The following is an 18,793-nucleotide window of genomic DNA, read 5'->3' as shown; positions in this document are numbered from 1 at the left end:
TAAAAGAAGGAAGAAGTGGGAGTTTTGTTTGTTTTGGCAATGTACTATTTTTATTAGGGTGGATTGTTAAAATCACTTAAGTATGGATTTTTTTTATTGTAATTTTATTTTTGGTTTCAAACTGTCCAGTTGGTGGCGGCAATACAACTTTTGGATGTAGTCCGCCATAAAACCCACAAGAAGAAGAAGAAGAAGAAGAAGAAGAAGAAGAAGAAGAAGAAGAAGAAGAAGAAGAAGAAGAAGAAGAAGAACAACAACAACAACAACAACAACAACAACAACAACAACAACAACAGCAACGTAGCAACACCACATGACAACAACATGGTAGCAACACAACAAAAATGTATGCACGCATGACTGTAAGTCGCTTTGGATAAAAGCGTCTGCTAAATGGCATATTATTATTATAGGGATGGAGCAGCATGGTGCATATGGGCCTATACATATTTACATTTTGTGTTAGAGCGCCCCCAGCTGTGCTACTGAGTCACATTCCAAAAACATAATTGTGATGGGCTACTACACCATACTACACACACAGACAACACAAAAACATTAGATGCTTACAGAGTAGATTACCATTATATCTGACACACATTGCTACTATGTTGGAGATTATTACTCAACATAAATTATACTAATATTCATACTAACACAAAAGGCAAGGCCATCAATGGTCTCAAACTAGGACCCTTAATTTGAATTGGCAATATATTTCTAAGAAATATTTGCAAATCAATATTTTGTATATATACAAAACTGCATTTTATATTGGCAACAAATATATTTGCTGATAGGAATGCTACCAAAAAGAATTTACTGAAACTGGTTACAAATGACGGAGTCACCCATGATTCACCAAATTATATTTTTGAAGGAGGAAACAAAGTACTTTAAGCATATGTTTTAGTTTCAGTTACCTCCATCTCCTCTAACTGAAGCTAATTGTAGAGATTTTTTTTCTATTGATAATGTAAAATTAACAGCCATACAGAAAGACTCATGTGAAGGTGAAATTACAGAGGAGGAACTTCTGGATGCAATTAAAGACTTTAAGTCCGGGAAAACTCCAGGGTTGGATGGCATACCAGACGAGGTATACCAAACCTTTTTTGATATACTCAGAGGACCGTTATTAGCATGTTTTAACCACTCCTATGTAAATGGTAGATTACCAGACACTCAAGAAGAAGGTCTGATTTCATTATTACTGAAACAGGATACAAGTGGAAAATATAAAGATCCAGTCCATTTAAAAAATTGGAGGCCCCTTACGCTTCAGTGTTGTGATGCAAAAATTATAGCAAAATGTATAGCGCATAGAATTAAAAAGGTATTGTCGGACATTATTCGTTCTAATCAGACAGGTTTTTTACATGGGCGATACATTGGAGATAATATAAGGCAAGTACTGGAAACAATAGAACACTGAAAAGTCTGGGAAACCAGGCCTGCTATTCATAGCAGACTTCGAAAAGGCATTTGATAAAGTAAGACTGGGGTTTATATATAAATGCTTGGAGCATTTCAATTTTGGAGAATCTCTTATAAAATGGGGTAAAATCATGTATAGTAACCCTAGGTGTAAAATAGTAAAGAATGGCTATTTCTCAGAAAGTTTTAAACTGTCAAGAGGAGTGAAACAAGATTGTCCCCTATTGGCATATCTATTTATTATGGCCATCGAGATGTTAGCTATTAAAATCAGATCCAACAATAATATCAAGGGATTAAAAATCCAGGGCTTAAGAACAAAGGTGTCATTGTACGCTGATGATTCATGTTTTCTTTTAAATCCACAACTTGAATCCGTCCACAGCCTCATAGAGGATCTAGATACATTTTCTAACCTCTCTGGATTACAACCAAATTATGATAAATGGACTATATTACGTATTGGATCACTAAAAAATATAATTTTTACATTACCATGTAGTTTACCAATAAAATGGTCTGATGGTGATGTGGATATACTCGGAATACATATCCCAAATGAAATAAATGATCTCACTCTAATACATTTTAATAGAAAGTTAGCAAAAATAGATAAGATCTTGCTACCATGGAAAGGAGAATACCTGTCAATTTGTGGAAAAATCACCCTGATTAACTCTTTAGTATTATTCCAGTTTACCTATTTGCTTATGGTCTTGCCTACGCCTAGCGAACAGTTTTTGAAATTATATGTGAAAAAAATATTCCATTTTATTTGGATCGGCAAGCCAGACAAAATTAAACGGGCCTATTTATATAATGAATATGAATTAGGAGGACAGAAATGATTAAATATTAAAGCATTAGACCTATCACTAAAAGCTTCAGTCATACAAAAGTTATACTTAAATCCGAACTGGTTCTCTAGCAAATTAGTAAGATTGTCTCACCCAATGTTCAAGAATGGCATTTTTCCCTTTATTCAGATTACAACCTCTCACTTTCAGTTATTTGAAAAGGAAATCATCTCCCAAATATCACTATTTCTAAAACAAGCCATAGAAAGTTGGTTGCAATTTCAATTTAATCCTCCAGAAACGAAAGAACAAATAATGCAACAAATATTGTGGTTAAACTCAAATATACTAATTGATAAAAAAACCTTGTTTTTTTTTACAAAATGTTTATAAAAGGTATAATCTTCGTAAATTATATCATCGGTAGGACTGGTGGAGTTATGTCGCACATGCAGCTAACAAAAACATATGGAAATGTCTACTCTACCCAAAATTACAACCAAATAATTGCAGCATTACCGCAAAAATGGAAGAGGAAAGTGGAAGGGGGAAAAAGTAAGGCACTTGTCTGTCGGCCTTGCATTAAAGAACATAATTGGTTAAAGAAAACTGTAATAAATAAAAAAGTATACCAGTTTCATTTAAGGACCAAAGGATTGACAGCCGTCCCATATAGATTGCAAAATACATTTACATTTTAGTCATTTAGCAGACGCTCTTATCCAGAGCGACTTACAGTTAGTGAATACATATATTTTTTTATATATATTTTTTTATACTGCCCCCCCTGGGAAACGAACCCACAACCCTGGCGTTGCAAACATGTATATGTATATGTATGTGTAAATGCATGTATGTATGTGTGTATGTGTATGTATGTATGTATGTGTGTATATATATATATATATATATATATATATATATATATATTTGCGAGAAAAAAACATATGGGGGATTGGAAGTGATGCAGACAATTACATTGATGGAAGTTACAATCTATCTGCAATATTAAAGCTGATCTACCCCCCTCCCCAAAAATAAAATAAAATGCTAGTAAAATTTACATATTTTCTAAACCTATGATTGGTTGATCCTCGTTTGGAACTCTGACCCTCTTCTCAGGAAACCACGTGGTAGTTCTATACACGCTGCTGTGGATAATCTCATCATGAGCACATTTCCCTGAATTTCTTTTTCCGATAAATATTATCCAGTTCACAAGTAATCATGTCAGGCAAATCGGATTTCAAGATTAATTCTAAATTTGCAGAGAAATATGAGAAATATAGACAAAAAGAAGAGTTACAAAGGCGTAAGTGTGACTTCCCAAGCTTGTTAGCTAGCTAGCTAGATGGCTAGCTAGCCAGCCGTTTAGCTCATGTTAGCTAAAGTTATCCTTCTTTTCAACTTGCTTGCTAACTTTTGATCACATTCTCACTTGAAAGTAATCTTATTCTGTAACGTATTTAACTTATCTAATTATACATTCAGAAGTTAACTTAGCCACCGTTACATTTTTGGTTATGACTAGGTCGCTAGCATGTTCAGATAGCTAGCAATCTAGTTCTGTCTTGTTTTCCTGGGGGAATGCTTGCATTTCATTGAATGGCTTGTCATGTTCAACATTGATTTATTTCAGTGAAAGACAAATATGGCGACCAAGCTGACGAGAGTGAGTCTGGTTCTGATTCAGAGTCAGATGATGATAGCGAGGTGGTAAGTACTATTACTGTAGCTAATTAGCCTAGCTATATAACGTCAAGTTCACAATGCCAACACTGCCATGGTGTTCTATTTATGGTTTGTCAGTGTTTTTGGCCCTACCTTTGTGTCCTTGACCTGTATATTTGTAATTCCAATGCAGGCTAATGTGTGTCTTCTTAGGAACTTGACCCCAAAGTTGAAAGGGACTTCTACAGAACATTGTCTCTGCTGAAGAAGAAAGATCCTAAGATCTATCTGACTGATGCAAAGTTCTACACAGTGGAAGGTATGTCATCAGTCAGCGGTTCTTGTTGCTGCAACTGATTATGGTATGACACTTTCATTCTGTGTTGCTTGTTTGTTTTAAGAGGTGTCTTTCATGTCTCAACGTTTCTTTCTTAATCAGATGCATCCATTGGTGATGATGCCGAGCCTTCAACTTCAAAGAAAACGGAGAAGCCAATGTATCTGAAAGACTATGAGCGAAAAGTTATCTTGGAAAGGGGAGGGTGAGTGAGTTGCAGTTTTCCTACTGTGCATATCTTTCTTTGTCTCATTATGGCCAAATGGTTTGATAATAACAATTTGTCTCATTCCCAGTAAATATGAGGATGAGGAGGATGAGGAGAGTGATGATGAAGAGGCTGCAAAGAGGAGAGAGGTATGTTATGATACATTGTATGTTATGATACATTTACATGGAGGTATGTCATGAGAAGTAATTTATTGTTTGCCTTTGATTTCTTTGACAGAGAGCTGCATCTCCAAGTTACATCCAGGAGCAGAGTGAATTGAAAGAGAGGTAAGGGTTCAATTCTCTCTTAATCACTGTGCCCTTAGTACTAAGGAACAACTTTTATTTATTTGTGTCGTTTATACCTGTCTTTGTAACATAAACACTGTCATGCTTCCTCCAGCTTCCGTAAGTTCATACAGGACAGTGATGAGGAGGGCAGTGAAGCGGAGAATGACTTTCAGCTACTGAAGAGGAGGACCAAAACACAGGAAGAGAAGGTCAGCGTGGGAACCGGAGCCCGACTTTGTCTTATCTTACAGTATAAAGCTCCGCAGAGATAAACGTTCTATTCTAACCTGTTATATCTTTCTACCCAACAGGATAAAGAGGAAGATGATTATGTGGACTGGCTGAAAGGCCAGGCAGAGCTGGAGGGCCAAGAAGAGGTGCAGGACATGGTGAGTGATGGAGAGACTGTTGGATTAGAGGGCTAGAGAGAGATATGTAATGACTTGCTGTGACTGAAGTATGTGCTGTGTGTTGAGACAGAAATACCTGAGGGACTATTGGAACGACCCAGAGCTGGATGAGAAGGAGTGTTTCCTTAGGGACTTTGTCCTGAATAAGGGCTACATGGAGAAAGATGACGAGGACAGGTGACAGTTATTTTATGTCTATACATTTGTCTGTTTTTTTGTTTTGCTCATGAATGCTTTCCTTTGTAATCATAGAGCAGTGCTCAGCACCACTCTGACTGTGTACTAATCTGGCATGGCTGTGTGCAGGATCCCCAGCTATGACGAGGTGGTGAATGATGACGTGGAGGACTCAGAAGAGGATGGGGAGTCGTTCTTGGAGCGCCAGGAGGACTTTGAAAGACACTACAACTTCCGCTTTGAGGAGCCTGATGCCCAGAAGGTGGACTTTCCCGTCTGTCTACACACACATGTCTGTTTGTGTGGTGTAGTGTATGTACCCTGGTCTCATATAGTCTCTTATTGTTCCTTACAGATCAAGACTTACCCCCGTACCATTGCCACCTCTGTCCGCTCCAAAGACGAGCGCAGGAAGCTCAAAAGGGAGGAAGTGAAGAATAGGAAGAAAAAGGTCAGACTCACATTACTCTCCATCTTTTAGTTCATCTTATCCATCACTCCATCCCTTCCTCATTTCCCCCACTCTCCCAACTAACCCACCTGTCACTCTTCTGGCCCCTGCAGGAGAAGGAGCAGAAGCATGAGCAGCTGAAGCAGCTGAAGAATCTGAAGCGTAATGAGATTATGGAGAAGCTGCGGCGGCTGCAGGAGCTGACAGGCAACGAGCAGCTGGCCTTCAGTAAGGTGGACCTAGAGGGAGACTTTGACCCCCAGCAGCATGACCAGCTCATGCAGGTGACCACTCACACGCCTCAAGAAAGGAAACAGATTTTAAATAAAAAGACACTCATCTTATTGTCTCTCCCTGTATTTTTCTTTTTTCAGAAATTCTTTGGTGATGAATATTATGGAGAGGAAGAGGGGGAGAAGCCCCAGTTTGAAGTTGAAGAGCTAGAGGGTGGTAAGTCACTCGTTGCTGACTTTATTCTCTCAAGTAGAATCGAATACCTTAGAATCAGTGGCATTGTAATAAGGGAGCTTTCTCTGTCCTGCAGAACACTGGAACTGGGACACATGGACAGGAGAGGGTGGAGATGAGGAATATGGTGGTGACGAGGAGGAGCATGAAGGAGAAGAGTATGACCAGCCAAACTGTGAAGATCCAGATTTTATTGTGAGTTCCTCTAATATGATCATCACTTCAGCATTGCCTGCAGACCTTCAAAAACGCATTTAGGGGAGGCTAGTCAGAAATAAAGGTCTTGTTGATGATGGAGATGGTCAGGCTGTGACTCACTCATCTGAACTCTCACTTGACCAGATGGATGCGGACTATGATCCCAGTCAGCCAAGCACCTCCAAGAAGCAGAAGAAAAAGGAGAAGAGGAAGATGAAGAAGGAGGATGCCCCGCTGATGGGAAAGAAGAGAAAGAAGTCTCATTTTGCTGAGGTCATCACCCAAAACAAGCCTGTGTTTGACCCCCGTGAGTCTCAGGAGGTTCAGCACCATGAACCTTGGGTTATTTTCCATACCCTTTTAGATTCTGTTCGATATAGTATACAGATATTGAGACTGAATGCTCTTTCATGCATCCATCCTTTGTGTGTTTCAGAGGAGAAGTCCTTTGAGCAGTACCTGGACGAGTACTATAAGCTGGACTATGAGGACATCATAGACGACATCCCCTGCAGGTTTCGCTACAGGCAAGTCCTGGCCAATGACTTTGGCCTGTCCACTGACGAGGTGAGACGGGGAGCTCTAGTTCGTACTAGGTTGTCTCGGGGTTGGGGTCAATTCCAGTCAATTCAGGAAGTACACAAAAATTCCAATTATTTTCCATCCTTTTCAATGAGGAAAATGTTGAATTTGGTAAACTTTTTTGAGGTGACTGGAATTGAAATAGAATTGACCACAACCCTGGGTTGTGTTATAGTGTTGTACTGTACAGACCCTGAGTCCTGCACTGATGAACTGAGATGTGACTGACCTGGTATTGCCACCCTCCGGGGATGGCTCTGACCAGGGCATGACTTCAGTTAATCTTCTCTCTGAGCAGACGAGGATGAGGAGACAGAACGCTAGAAAGGGCAATGCTTGTATGCACTGCGTTATCAACTTGCATGGAGCCTTATCTGCACAAATTAGGTTTGAAGTAATTTCTGTGGATTTAGCGTCTTTGTTTAAAGTGGCTGTATGAATATGTTACTATTACAGAAAGTAACTTGTGCCTCCCTCCTCAGATCCTGGGAGCAGATGAGAAAGAGCTGAACCGCTGGGCCTCGCTAAAGAAGACCTGCATGTTCAGGTACTGAACCTGGTCTCAAAAGAGTAGGCCTTTACTAATCAGCTACCTATGGGGGAAAATGGCCTTTCAGATTAGTCCTTTTATATTTTTTTCTTCATCTCTTTTTCAGGTCTGATAAGGAGGAGATGAGTGATTTGCAGAACTACAAAATCAAATCACGAAATGTGAACAAAAAGAAAGAAGTCTTGAACTCTTTCTATGCTGAGTGAGTATTCTACCAAATGCAGATTGGCAGAATATGTTCTCCAATAAATCTGAAAACGGAATCATCATCACTGACCAATTTGTGCTCATCTTTTCTTGCAGGGAGGACAAAGAACAAGCAGAGGGCAAGACCAAGGTGGGTAAGAAGAGAAGAGACAGGATGAAGAATGCAGAGAAGGATGACAAGGATCTGGAGGATGATGATGAGGCTGGACCCAGTCAGGAAAGCTCTGCATTGGACTCTGCTGAGGGGACGTTAGTCCAGGCACTGAGAGAGGCAGGATACCAGGCAGAGGAAGAGGAGTTCCTGGTACCAAAATCCAAGAAGATGAAACTGGAGGAGGAAACAGTTGCTACCACTCAGGAGACTGCCAACACAAGGACTGAAAGGCCAAAATTGCCCAAGAAGAAACACAGGCACCCAGGAAGCCGCCTCATGTCGGGGAAGGGGCCCTTCAGGGTGAAAATGGGTGGGCGAGAGTTCAGCGGGCAGAGACTGAGGGCCTATGGACTGAATCCCAAGAGGCTGCACTTCAGACAGCTTGGCAGGCAGAAACGAAAAGCTCAAGAGAAGACTGAGAAGCAAGGGAGCAAGGAGTGAGGGAGAGAACGGCACCATTATGATTTATTTCCCCTTATATTTTTGTGGTTTGCGGAGTACGGTTGGTAAAGTGACAAATTGCACAATATAAATGGACCAGAGAACAGTATGGTTCTTAATAAATCAAAGTTGAATGAGCTTACAATAGCATTGGCACTGATACAGTGAGGGGGAAAAGTATTTGATCCCCTGCTGATTTTGTATGTTTGCCCACTGACAAAGACATGATCAATCTATAATTTTAATGGTAGGTTTATTTGAACAGTGAGAGACAGAATAACAACAGAAAAACACGTCAAACATTTTTATAAATGTATTTGCATTTTAATGAGGGAAATAAGTATTTGACCCCTCTGCAAAACATGTGGTACTTGGTGGCAAAACCCTTGTTGGCAATCAGAGGTCAGATGTTTCTTGTAGTTGGCCATCAGGTTTGCACACATCTCAGGAGGGATTTTGTCCCACTCCTCTTTGCATATCTTCTCCAAGTCATTAAGTTTTCGAGCCTGACGTTTGGCAACTTGAACCTTCAGCTCCCTCCACAGATTTTCAATGGGATTAAGGTCTGGAGACTGGCTAGGCCACTCCAGGACCTTAATGTGCTTCTTCTTGAGTCACTCCTTTGTTGCCTTGGCCGTGTGTTTTGGGTCATTGTCATGCTGGAATACCCATCCACGACCCATTTTCAATGCCCTGGCTGAGGGAAGGAAGTTCTCACCCAAGATTTGATGGTACATGGCCCCGTCCATCGTCCCTTTGATGCGGTGAAGTTGTCCTGTCCCCTTAGCAGAAAAACACCCCGAAAGCATAATGTTTCCACCTCCATGTTTGACGGTGGGGATGGTGTTCTTGGGGTCATAGGCAGCATTCCTCCTCCTCCAAACACGGCGAGTTGAGTTGATGGAAAAGAGCTTGATTTTGGTCTCATCTGACCACAACACTTTCACCCAGTTCTCCTTTGAATCATTCAGATATTCATTGGCAAACTTCAGACGGGCCTGTATATTTGCTTTCTTGAGCAGGGGGACCTTGAGGGCGCTGCAGGATTTCAGTCCTTCACGGCGTAGTGTGTTACCAATTGTTTTCTTGGTGACTATGGTCCCAGCTGCCTTGAGACCATTGACAAGATCCTCCCGTGTAGTTCTGGGCTGATTCCTCACCGTTCTCATGATCATTGCAACTCCACGAGGTGAGATCTTGCATGGAGCCCCAGGCCGAGGGAGATTGACAGTTATTTTGTGTTTCTTCCATTTGCGAATAATCGCACCAACTGTTGTCACCTTCTCACCAAGCTGCTTAGTGATGGTCTTGAAGCCCATTCCAGCCTTGTGTAGGTCTACAATCTTGTCCCTGACATCCTTGGAGAGCTCTTTGGTCTTGGCCATGGTGGAGAGTTTGGAATCTGATTGATTGATTGCTTCTGTGGACAGGTGTCTTTTATACAGGTAACAAACCCTTTAAGAGTGTGCGCCTAATCTCAGCTCGTTACCTGTATAAAAGACACCTGGGAGCCAGAAATCTTTCTGATTGAGAGGGGGTCAAATACTTATTTCCCTAATTTAAAATGCAAATCAATTTATAACATTTTTTACATGCATTTTTCTGGATTTTTTTGTTATTCTGTCTCTCACTGTTCAAATAAACCTACCATTAAAATTATAGACTGATCATTTCTTTGTCATTGGGCAAACGTACAAAATCAGCAGGGGATCAAATACTTTTTTCCCTCACTGTAGTTGCTAGTTTCTGCTATTTTACTGAGCGCCCCTCCAGGTTAACTGTGCTTTCAATTGTATATTTTAATATATTTTGTATTTTATTCCTGGAAACTATCGGATAAGCTTGAACAACTCTTGGAACAATTGTGATTTACTTGACTGTATTTCGCAAACTGCAACACAATTGTAATACATTTTGTGTACGCCTACTGTCTGTTGTTTTTGGTCTACCTGTTCTTGAGAAAAAAAATGGTTCCCTAAAATGAACACATTTTGTCCAGAAATAACCTCTTCGGATTGAAAGGGGATTAGCCTACCTATTTCACCACACAACCGAAGTTCCATCAAAGAGAGAATGGATACTTTAAATCATTGGTTCCCAATTAGGGGTACTATGACCCATAGGGGTACTTGAGAAGAATAGACCATAGGCCTACTGGTAAAATGCAAATGAGGGGGTACTCTGGGCAGAGCAAAATTCAGTTGGCGGTCCAGTAACCGAACAAGTTTGGGAACCACTGCAGTGTACGTGGTTCGTGTAATGGAAATGAAACTCCGTGGGTCCATCAGGTTCCGTGGTGTAAAATAAATCTAGCACTCATGACATTGGCGCCCCCATGTGGATATAGCCAATCAGAACGCTGGATATTTGTGGCGCTTTCTATTAATTTGATATTTTCAATTGTAGGCATCTACTTAATATATGTTATATTGGGTATGTGAATAAATACTTTACATTTCTCCTGTAATTGAGGTTTTTGTTTAGAAACAAAAATTCCATCAGGCACTTTCTCTGGCACCTCATGTAAGCGCGCGCGTTCGCTGGACAACTTTGAATTACGGAAACGAGTGAAGTGAACCAAAACTCTCAGTGAACTGTTTACATTCGGCAAAACACGTTAAGTCAGTGCTCGTTATTGTACAACTTTCTAAACGTATCTATTGTTAGAAATTGCGTAATTCAAATCTGGTATTGGAATAAGAATCAAGAGATCTTCAATCCAAGCTTACGGTAATTTATTATATGCAAAATGTATGTATGATAAGTATGAAGGTTCGTATATACGGGTCCGCTGAAATACCACACAGGGCACTCAGAGAACTGAACTATTGTTTACAGGTTATTTCTCAAATACTCTGACAGAGAGTTCCCACCTCTTCTGTTGGCCAATCAGAGTAAAGGACTGAGTGTGGTTTAGACTTTACTCAGCCAATCCGTTGGCGCACGGGTTAGTCCCACCCCTTGGCGCTCCACCTTCCCAGGCATAAGTTTATCATAACAACCTGTAGAGTCAGCACCCAAAAGACTGTACGTTCCTACATCCAAGGACGGTTCACAGACAACGGTTCACAGACAACAAAGAGGCAGTGTTCGTATCTGTAAGAAATACAAGTCTTATCTGTCCTTCCCCTAACGTTCCACACATGAATCACAGCCTGTTATGTGAAACAATTTATATCAGTATAGTACAAACCTATGCTCCTCATTAATGCATTCCTTCTAAGTTATTCATCACATACAGATCCAATTATGAGAAAAATAGAACCCAACACTATTTAAGATGTTAGTGACAGTCGTTGTCAGAGGGTCTGGACATTAAAGTTGACTGCTAATGTTTTCAAGCAAGAGCCTCTGCAACTAACGTTAGCTAGACATTGCATTGGATTTTGTTGACCGTAGCCAGCAAACCATTTAAGTGGTGTTGATGCACTAGTCAGTCTACTCTAGAACATGCAGTAATTTATTAAAGTGTATTTCTACTAACATTTTCCACAGAAAATACGTCTCACCATGTCTCAGAGCAACGGGTTTCAGGACTGTATGGACACGGGAGAGGCGATGGTCCAAATACTGAAAAGCAGCAAAGCTGACGATAAATTAAGAATAGTGAGAGAAAAACAGCAGTGTTTCTTTGAGCAACACTGGGACACGAAGAAAACCATCACACAGATGTTAAACGGTAAGGGAAAATAATCAAATTGTAGATCTTGTCATATGATAACATACTTTATTTCCATGCTGTCAAAATATTTGTCCCAAGCCTAATCTTTATCGCCATTGTCCTCAGATGTAGTTCAGTGTGAGGACAAGGCGAGCAAGAAGCTGCTGGACATGGAGGAGCAGAAGAGCCAGGTAGAGCGGGAGCTGGACAGCCTGGAGCAGGAGCTGCAGCAGTGTACAGCAAAAAGCCAGGACATGGACACAGAACTACAGTATCCTTCACCCAGTCATGCTGTCTCTACACAGAACAAGTCCTTCATGTACTGCAATTGGTGCTCTCAAAAGCGCACATGAATGCTGTGTTACCCAGATAATACATATAGGGAGCAGTCCCATTCTACCTTGAGGTTGTCTATAGCAGCAGGCTGACCAGGCTGCCATCCATTGTTGAAAGTATTTTGAGTTTTCAGTTTATATGCCATACAGTGAGTACGTTTACATGCACACTAATAATTTATGATTATGGCAGTAGGCCGAGTATGGCAATAGTCATGTTAACACCTTACTCTGCTTATCTTATTCGGCGTAAGGTGAAAATTGAAGTAAGCATACGCCGATTAACCTGCAAAAGTCTAAGCCGTTGGAGGGGGCTCTAAGCTAACATATGGAATTATTGTAAGATGGTCATACCATGGATCATTTAGCTATTTGATTTAGAATTTTAGGACCCCTTTAGGTATCCCCAAAAATTAAAAATACATATTTGATCAAATATTGAATTTGGCCTTTACTACTATAGCCCACAGAAACGCATTGAATAACGCATTCATAAATGGCAAAAAAGACAGTCAAAAAATAAATCATAAGGATTGGAAATAAGGTTTGGAAGTGTCTGTCCTTTATCTAGGAGATATAAGAAAGCTCAGGAAATATTGTTGTTTTATTGGACACATATTTAACCCCTTATTTTTGTTGGCACAAAACTACCTCCATACTTCCATTTGTTTATATGGGTTACCTTCAGAAGAGCAAAACGGTGAACACCATCGTGAGAGTCTCCCCTTTCCATAGTGAAAAAAGTATTTAGTCAGCCACCAATTGTGCAAGTTCTCCCACTTAAAAAGATGAGAGGCCTGTAATTCTCATCATAGGTACACGTCAATTATGACAGACAAAATGAGAATTTTTTTCTCCAGAAAATGACATTGTAGGATTTTTTATGAATTTATTTGCAAATTATGGTGGAAAATAAGTACAGTGGGGAGAACAAGTATTTGATACACTGCCGATTTTGCAGGTTTTCCTACTTACAAAGCATGTAGAGGTCTGTAATTTTTATCATAGGTACACTTCAACTGTGAGAGATGGAATCTAAAACAAAAATCCAGAACATCACATTGTATGATTTTAAAGTTATTAATTTGCATTTTATTGCATGACAAAAGTATTTGATACATCAGAAAAGCAGAACTTAATATTTGGTACAGAAACCTTTGTTTGCAATTACAGAGATCATACGTTTCCTGTAGATCTTGACCAGGTTTGCACACACTGCAGCAGGGATTTTGGCCCACTCCTCCATACAGACCTTCTCTTCTCCAGTTTCGGGGCTGTCGCTGGGCAATACGGACTTTCAGCTCCCTCCAAAGATTTTCTATTGGGTTCAGGTCTGGAGACTGGCTAGGCCACTCCAGGACCTTGAGATGCTTCTTACGGAGCCACTCCTTAGTTGCCCTGGCTGTGTGTTTCGGGTCATTGTCATGCTGGAAGACCCAGCCACGACCCATCTTCAATGCTCTTACTGAGGGAAGGAGGTTGTTGGCCAAGATCTCGCAATACATGGCCCCATCCATCCTCCCCTCAATACGGTGCAGTCGTCCTGTACCCTTTGCAGAAAAGCATCCCCAAAGAATGATGTTTCCACCTCCATGCTTCACGGTTGGGATGGTGTTCTTGGGGTTGTACTCATCCTTCTTCTTCCTCCAAACACGGCGAGTGGAGTTTAGATCAAAAAGCTCTATTTATGTCTCATCAGACCACATGACCTTCTCCCATTCCTGCTCTGGATCATCCAGATGGTCATTGGCAAACTTCAGACGGGCCTGGACATGCGCTGGCTTGAGCAGGGGGACCTTGCGTGCGCTGCAGGATTTTAATCCATGACGGCGTAGTGTGTTACTAATGGTTTTCTTTGAGACTGTAGTCCCAGCTCTCTTCAGGTCATTGACCAGGTCCTGCCGTGATGTTCTGGGCTGATCTCTCACCTTCCTCATGATCATTGATGCCCCACGAGGTGAGATCTTGCATGGAGCCCCAGACCGAAGGTGATTGACCGTCATCTTGAACTTCTTCCATTTTATAATAATTGCGCCAACAGTTGTTGCCTTCTCACCAAGCTGCTTGCCTATTGTCCTGTAGCCCATCCCAGCCTTGTGCAGGTCTACAATTTTATCCCTGATGTCCTTACACAGCTCTCTGGTCTTGGCCATTGTGGAGAGGTTGGAGTCTGTTTGATTGAGTGTGTGGACAGGTGTCTTTTATACAGGTAACGAGTTCAAACAGGTGCAGTTAATACAGGTAATGAGTGGAGAACAGGAGGGCTTCTTAAAGAAAAACTAACAGGTCTGTGAGAGCCGGAATTCTTACTGGTTGGTAGGTGATCAAATACTTATGTCATGCAATAAAATGCAAATTAATTACTTAAAAATCATACAATGTGATTTTCTGGATTTTTGTTTTAGATTCAGCCTCTCACAGTTGAAGTGTACCTATGATAAAAATTACAGACTTCTACATGCTTTGTAAGTAGGAAAACCTGCAAAATCGGCAGTGTATCAAATACTTGTTCTCCCCACTGTATTTGGTCAATAACAAAAGTTTCTCAATACTTTGTTATATACCCTTTGTTGGCAATGACACAGGTCAAACGTTTTCTGTAAGTCTTCACAAGGTTTTCACACACTGTTGCTGGTATTTTGGCCCATTCCTCCATGCAGATCTCCTCTAGAGCAGTGATGTTTTGGGGCTGTCGCTGGGCAACACAGACTTTCAACTCCCTCCAAAGATTTTCTATGGGGTTGAGATCTGGAGACTGGCTAGGCCACTCCAGGACCTTGAAATGCTTCTTACGAAGCCACTCCTTCGTTGCCCGGGCGGTGTGTTTGGGATCATTGTCATGCTGAAAGACCCAGCCACGTTTCATCTTCAATGCCCTTGCTGATGGAAGGAGGTTTTCACTCAAAATCTCACGATACATGGCCCCATTCATTCTTTCCTTTACACGGATCAGTCGTCCTGGTCCCTTTGCAGAAAAACAGCCCCAAAGCATGATGTTTCCACCCCCATGCTTCACAGTAGGTATGGTGTTCTTTGGATGCAACTCAGCATTCTTTGTCCTCCAAACACGACGAGTTGAGTTTTTACCAAAAAGTTCTATTTTGGTTTCATCTGACCATATGACATTCTCCCAATCCTCTTCTGGATCATCCAAATGCACTCTAGCAAACTTCAGACGGGCCTGGACATGTACTGGCTTAAGCAGGGGGACACGTCTTGCATTGCAGGATTTGAGTCCCTGGCGGCATAGTGTGTTACTGATGGTAGGCTTTGTTACTTTGGTCCCAGCTCTCTGCAGGTCATTCACTAGGTCCCCCCGTGTGGTTCTGGAATTTTTGCTCACCGTTCTTGTGGTCATTTTGACCCCACGGGGTGAGATCTTGCGTGGAGCCCCAGATCGAGGGAGATTATCAGTGGTCTTTCCTAGTAATTGCTCCCACAGTTGATTTCTTCAAACCAAGCTGCTTACCTATTGCAGATTTAGTCTTCCCAGCCTGGTGCAGGTCTACAATTTTGTTTCTGGTGTCCTTTGACAGCTCTTTGGTCTTGGCCATAGTGGAGTTTGGAGTGTGACTGTTTGAGGTTGTGGACAGGTGTCTTTTATACTGATAACAAGTTCAAACAGGTGCCATTAATACAGGTAACGAGTAGAGGACAGAGGAGCCTCTTAAAGAAGAAGTTACAGGTCTGTGAGAGCCAGAAATCTTGCTTGTTTGTAGGTGACCAAATACTTATTTTCCACCATAATTTGCAAATAAATTCATAAAAAATCCTACAATGTGATTTTCTGGATTTTCTTTTCTCAATTTGTCTGTCATAGTTGACGTGTACCTATGATGAAAATTACAGGCCTCTCTCATCTTTTTAAGTGGGAGAACTTGCACAATTGGTGGCTGACTAAATACTTTTTTCCCCCACTGTATGCATCTTAGAAATAGTTTTCACATACAAACTTTATTTCCCAGCTCAGAATCAAATACGTTTCCCAAAAATCATTTTGTCGCTATGGTAGAACGTTTATTTAGAAATGCGATTTTCTCCATTTATCAAAGTCCCATCAGGTAGCCTGTGTAGATGAGTCCATGTAAACAGGATGATTATGGATATCGTTCTTCTTGCAAAGCATGTAAACATTTAAATTGAACTATTATATTAACTGGACCATTCACAATAATCATATTATTGTGTGCATGTAACCGTAGTGACTATCTGAGAAGAGATGTTGACTGATTGATTTGATTTGTGTCAGTCATATGCTATTGTTGATTGTATAAAACTCCACTATTTTAGGAGGCTAGGATTTCTGTGGGAGATTCTCAATTGGGAAAAGTCTGTCTTCTCCTCGACGACTCCGTCCTCCTCTCTTCCGTGACCTGGAAACCAATAAGTGATCGAGTCAGTGGTCTAGGAGAGTTTCATTTTGTTGTTAGGCGAACGGAGGAGTATGCTCACCTCCTCGATTACCTACTTCGGCAGAGGATGCACAAGAGTATCATCCCGATGACTAGCGAGGAAGGGTGTTAAAATCTGCCACAACCCCTTTGAATCAGCTGTTTTCTCGAAAGAGAAATGCATGCACACATTTAAAAACGATACACTACTTTTATCTATGAAATGTCTTGCACAACTAGCTAAATGTGTTTTTATCACGTTACACTTATTTTGGAATTCCACCCCTGTAAACATAATTTGCCTGATGAAGCACGAGTGGACAAGGAGTCAACTGGTCCTGTGTGGCTCAGTTGGTAGAGCATGGCGCTTGCAACGCCAGGGTTGTGGGTTCGATTCCCACGGGGAACCAGTATGGAAAAAAGTATGAAAAATGTATGCACTCACTATTGTAAATCGCGCTGGATTAAAGTGTCTGCTAACTGACTAAAATGTAAATTTAATACAAGCACATTTGTTTCCACGTTTCCTCGCCTCCGCTCCTCGATTTCCTTTGACCTTTTTTAAAATCAGGTAAGGAGAGGCTGGCGTTGAGGGGTCGTGCACATCTAGTTGAGATTCTCCCCGTGTTGGTTTCCTTGACCTGTTCCTCAGGTTCCTGCAGAGGGAGCTGGAGAATCTGCGTGACTCAGAGCAGGAGCTGCAGACCCTGCAGCAGGAGGTTGATGATGACACCACTGAGGTCATCCCATCAGCCATGTGAGTGGGACTAACAGTCATACTGAAATAATCACTCCAACACAACACCACACAAGCCCACCACACTAAACCCTGATAGTCGGTGAGCATTGATCTCACATGACATAAACTGTTCATTCTGCAGATACGTGGCCCAGTTGTACCACAAGGTGACCAAGATCAAGTGGGAGTATGACACGGAGCCACACATTCTGAGAGGAGGTATTTGTCACTGCATAACTGTTTTTCCAATACCCTTTGACAACAGTCACAAATGTGGAATTCTTGTTTAATGGCTGGTTGATGTGGGTTTTGGTTGCGTTAACTAATGTTTGACTGTACTTTATACCCTTGCAGTGCACTATGGAGCTGACCTGGCCACACCCATCAACATAGACACCTCTGTGCGGTCTCGGTGTTCAGTCAGTGATGAGCTGTGGAACTTTGTCGGCACTGAATGGTAGAAGAGATCAAAGGAAAGTTGCCACATCTGTCCAGTTGTTTGTCCTGTAGTTGGATTTTCTGTTGGATTTATGTATTGTGTGGCGCAGTGGTCTAAGGCACTGCATCGCAGTGCAAACTGTGCCACTAGAGATCCTGGTTCGAATCCAGGCTCTGTCGCAGCCGGCCGCGACCGGGAGACCCATGGGGCGGCGCACAATTGGCCCAGCGTCGTCCAGGGTAGGGGAGGGAATGGCCGGCAGGGATGTAGCTCAGTTGATAGAGCATGGCGTTTGCAACGCCAGGGTTGTGGGTTCGATTCCCACGGGGGGGCAAGTATAAAAAAATATATATATGTATTCACTAACTGTAAGTCGCTCTGGATAAGAGCGTCTGCTAAATGACTAAAATGTTAAATGTAAATGTAATGTAAATGTGTGTTGTAATACATTTGTTTTATACTAAGATTGTATTCCTTATATTTTGTTATAATGAATAAAGCAGTTTTCCTAAACATCACATTCCCTAGAATACTTATTTGGAAAGTAACCTATAATCCTAGCTTTTATTTTTTATCTACTTTCACCATAGACATTATGATTTTTATTAAGACTATATGTTCTGCCAATAGGTGTCATTGCAAGCCCACTGCTTTTTGATACGGTACTGAAATTACTGTACTGAAAAGTTGGGGGCTGCTCACCTTTTTAATAAATAAATGTCCAATGTGAAGGTGTGCTTATGCAACAGACAGTTTTCTGGACTGCATTGCAACAGTAAAACAAATATTAACTTTTTTTTGCTAACTTTGTTGTGAGATTTTCTGGAATGGTAACTGTTATTCATGG

At 41.2% G+C, this 18,793-nt stretch overlaps 2 protein-coding genes and 1 non-coding gene across 4 annotated transcripts; all 3 read left to right on the top strand.

The window, feature by feature from the left end:
• Window positions 1-3,359: 3,359 nt before the first annotated feature.
• Window positions 3,360-8,612, top strand: LOC121550310 (protein KRI1 homolog). The gene is made up of 19 exons (XM_041862524.1): window positions 3,360-3,546; window positions 3,874-3,950; window positions 4,119-4,224; window positions 4,345-4,447; window positions 4,539-4,599; window positions 4,691-4,740; window positions 4,856-4,952; window positions 5,055-5,132; window positions 5,224-5,330; window positions 5,460-5,592; window positions 5,686-5,781; window positions 5,895-6,065; window positions 6,156-6,231; window positions 6,326-6,444; window positions 6,592-6,754; window positions 6,884-7,014; window positions 7,512-7,576; window positions 7,686-7,781; window positions 7,883-8,612. The coding sequence occupies exons 1-19, from the start codon at window positions 3,462-3,464 to the stop codon at window positions 8,379-8,381; spliced, it is 2,313 nt and encodes a 770-aa protein (XP_041718458.1). The 5' UTR covers window positions 3,360-3,461; the 3' UTR covers window positions 8,382-8,612.
• LOC121552019 lies at window positions 7,230-7,327 on the top strand. Its single transcript, XR_005997152.1, has one exon. It is a non-coding gene; the product is annotated as a Z30 small nucleolar RNA (small nucleolar RNA).
• A 1,436-nt stretch (window positions 8,613-10,048) lies between the features above and the next one.
• Window positions 10,049-18,119, top strand: LOC121550487 (kinetochore protein Spc24-like). Of its 2 annotated transcripts, XM_041862755.2 has the most exons (6): window positions 10,049-11,111; window positions 11,877-12,060; window positions 12,169-12,313; window positions 17,421-17,525; window positions 17,650-17,726; window positions 17,862-18,119. In XM_041862755.2, the coding sequence occupies exons 2-6, from the start codon at window positions 11,892-11,894 to the stop codon at window positions 17,966-17,968; spliced, it is 603 nt and encodes a 200-aa protein (XP_041718689.1). In that variant the 5' UTR covers window positions 10,049-11,111; window positions 11,877-11,891; the 3' UTR covers window positions 17,969-18,119. The 2 variants fall into 2 exon arrangements, with proteins under 2 accessions (XP_041718689.1, XP_045068335.1); XM_045212400.1 differs by lacking the exon at window positions 10,049-11,111 and having other exon boundaries at window positions 11,606-12,060.
• Window positions 18,120-18,793: the final 674 nt, after the last annotated feature.

This window comes from Coregonus clupeaformis, unplaced genomic scaffold, assembly GCF_020615455.1.
Source record: "Coregonus clupeaformis isolate EN_2021a unplaced genomic scaffold, ASM2061545v1 scaf0010, whole genome shotgun sequence".
Taxonomy (NCBI): domain Eukaryota; kingdom Metazoa; phylum Chordata; class Actinopteri; order Salmoniformes; family Salmonidae; genus Coregonus; species Coregonus clupeaformis.
The sequence above is the reverse complement of the archived record's forward strand: the minus strand, read 5'-3'. Positions and strand labels throughout refer to the sequence as shown.

What these genes read in the sequence shown, in the direction of transcription:
- LOC121550310 (XM_041862524.1), top strand. Translation starts at nt 3,462, where the DNA reads ATGTCAGGCAAATCGGATTTCAAGATTAATTCTAAATTTGCAGAGAAA. An exon ending in AGCATGACCAGCTCATGCAG is followed by an intron (nt 6,066 to 6,155) that starts GTGACCACTCAC and finishes TTCTTTTTTCAG; the next exon opens with AAATTCTTTGGTGATGAATA. An exon ending in GTGAAGATCCAGATTTTATT is followed by an intron (nt 6,445 to 6,591) that starts GTGAGTTCCTCT and finishes TCACTTGACCAG; the next exon opens with ATGGATGCGGACTATGATCC.
- LOC121550487 (XM_041862755.2), top strand. Translation starts at nt 11,892, where the DNA reads ATGTCTCAGAGCAACGGGTTTCAGGACTGTATGGACACGGGAGAGGCG. An exon ending in CATCACACAGATGTTAAACG is followed by an intron (nt 12,061 to 12,168) that starts GTAAGGGAAAAT and finishes CATTGTCCTCAG; the next exon opens with ATGTAGTTCAGTGTGAGGAC. An exon ending in GACATGGACACAGAACTACA is followed by an intron (nt 12,314 to 17,420) that starts GTATCCTTCACC and finishes CCTGTTCCTCAG; the next exon opens with GTTCCTGCAGAGGGAGCTGG.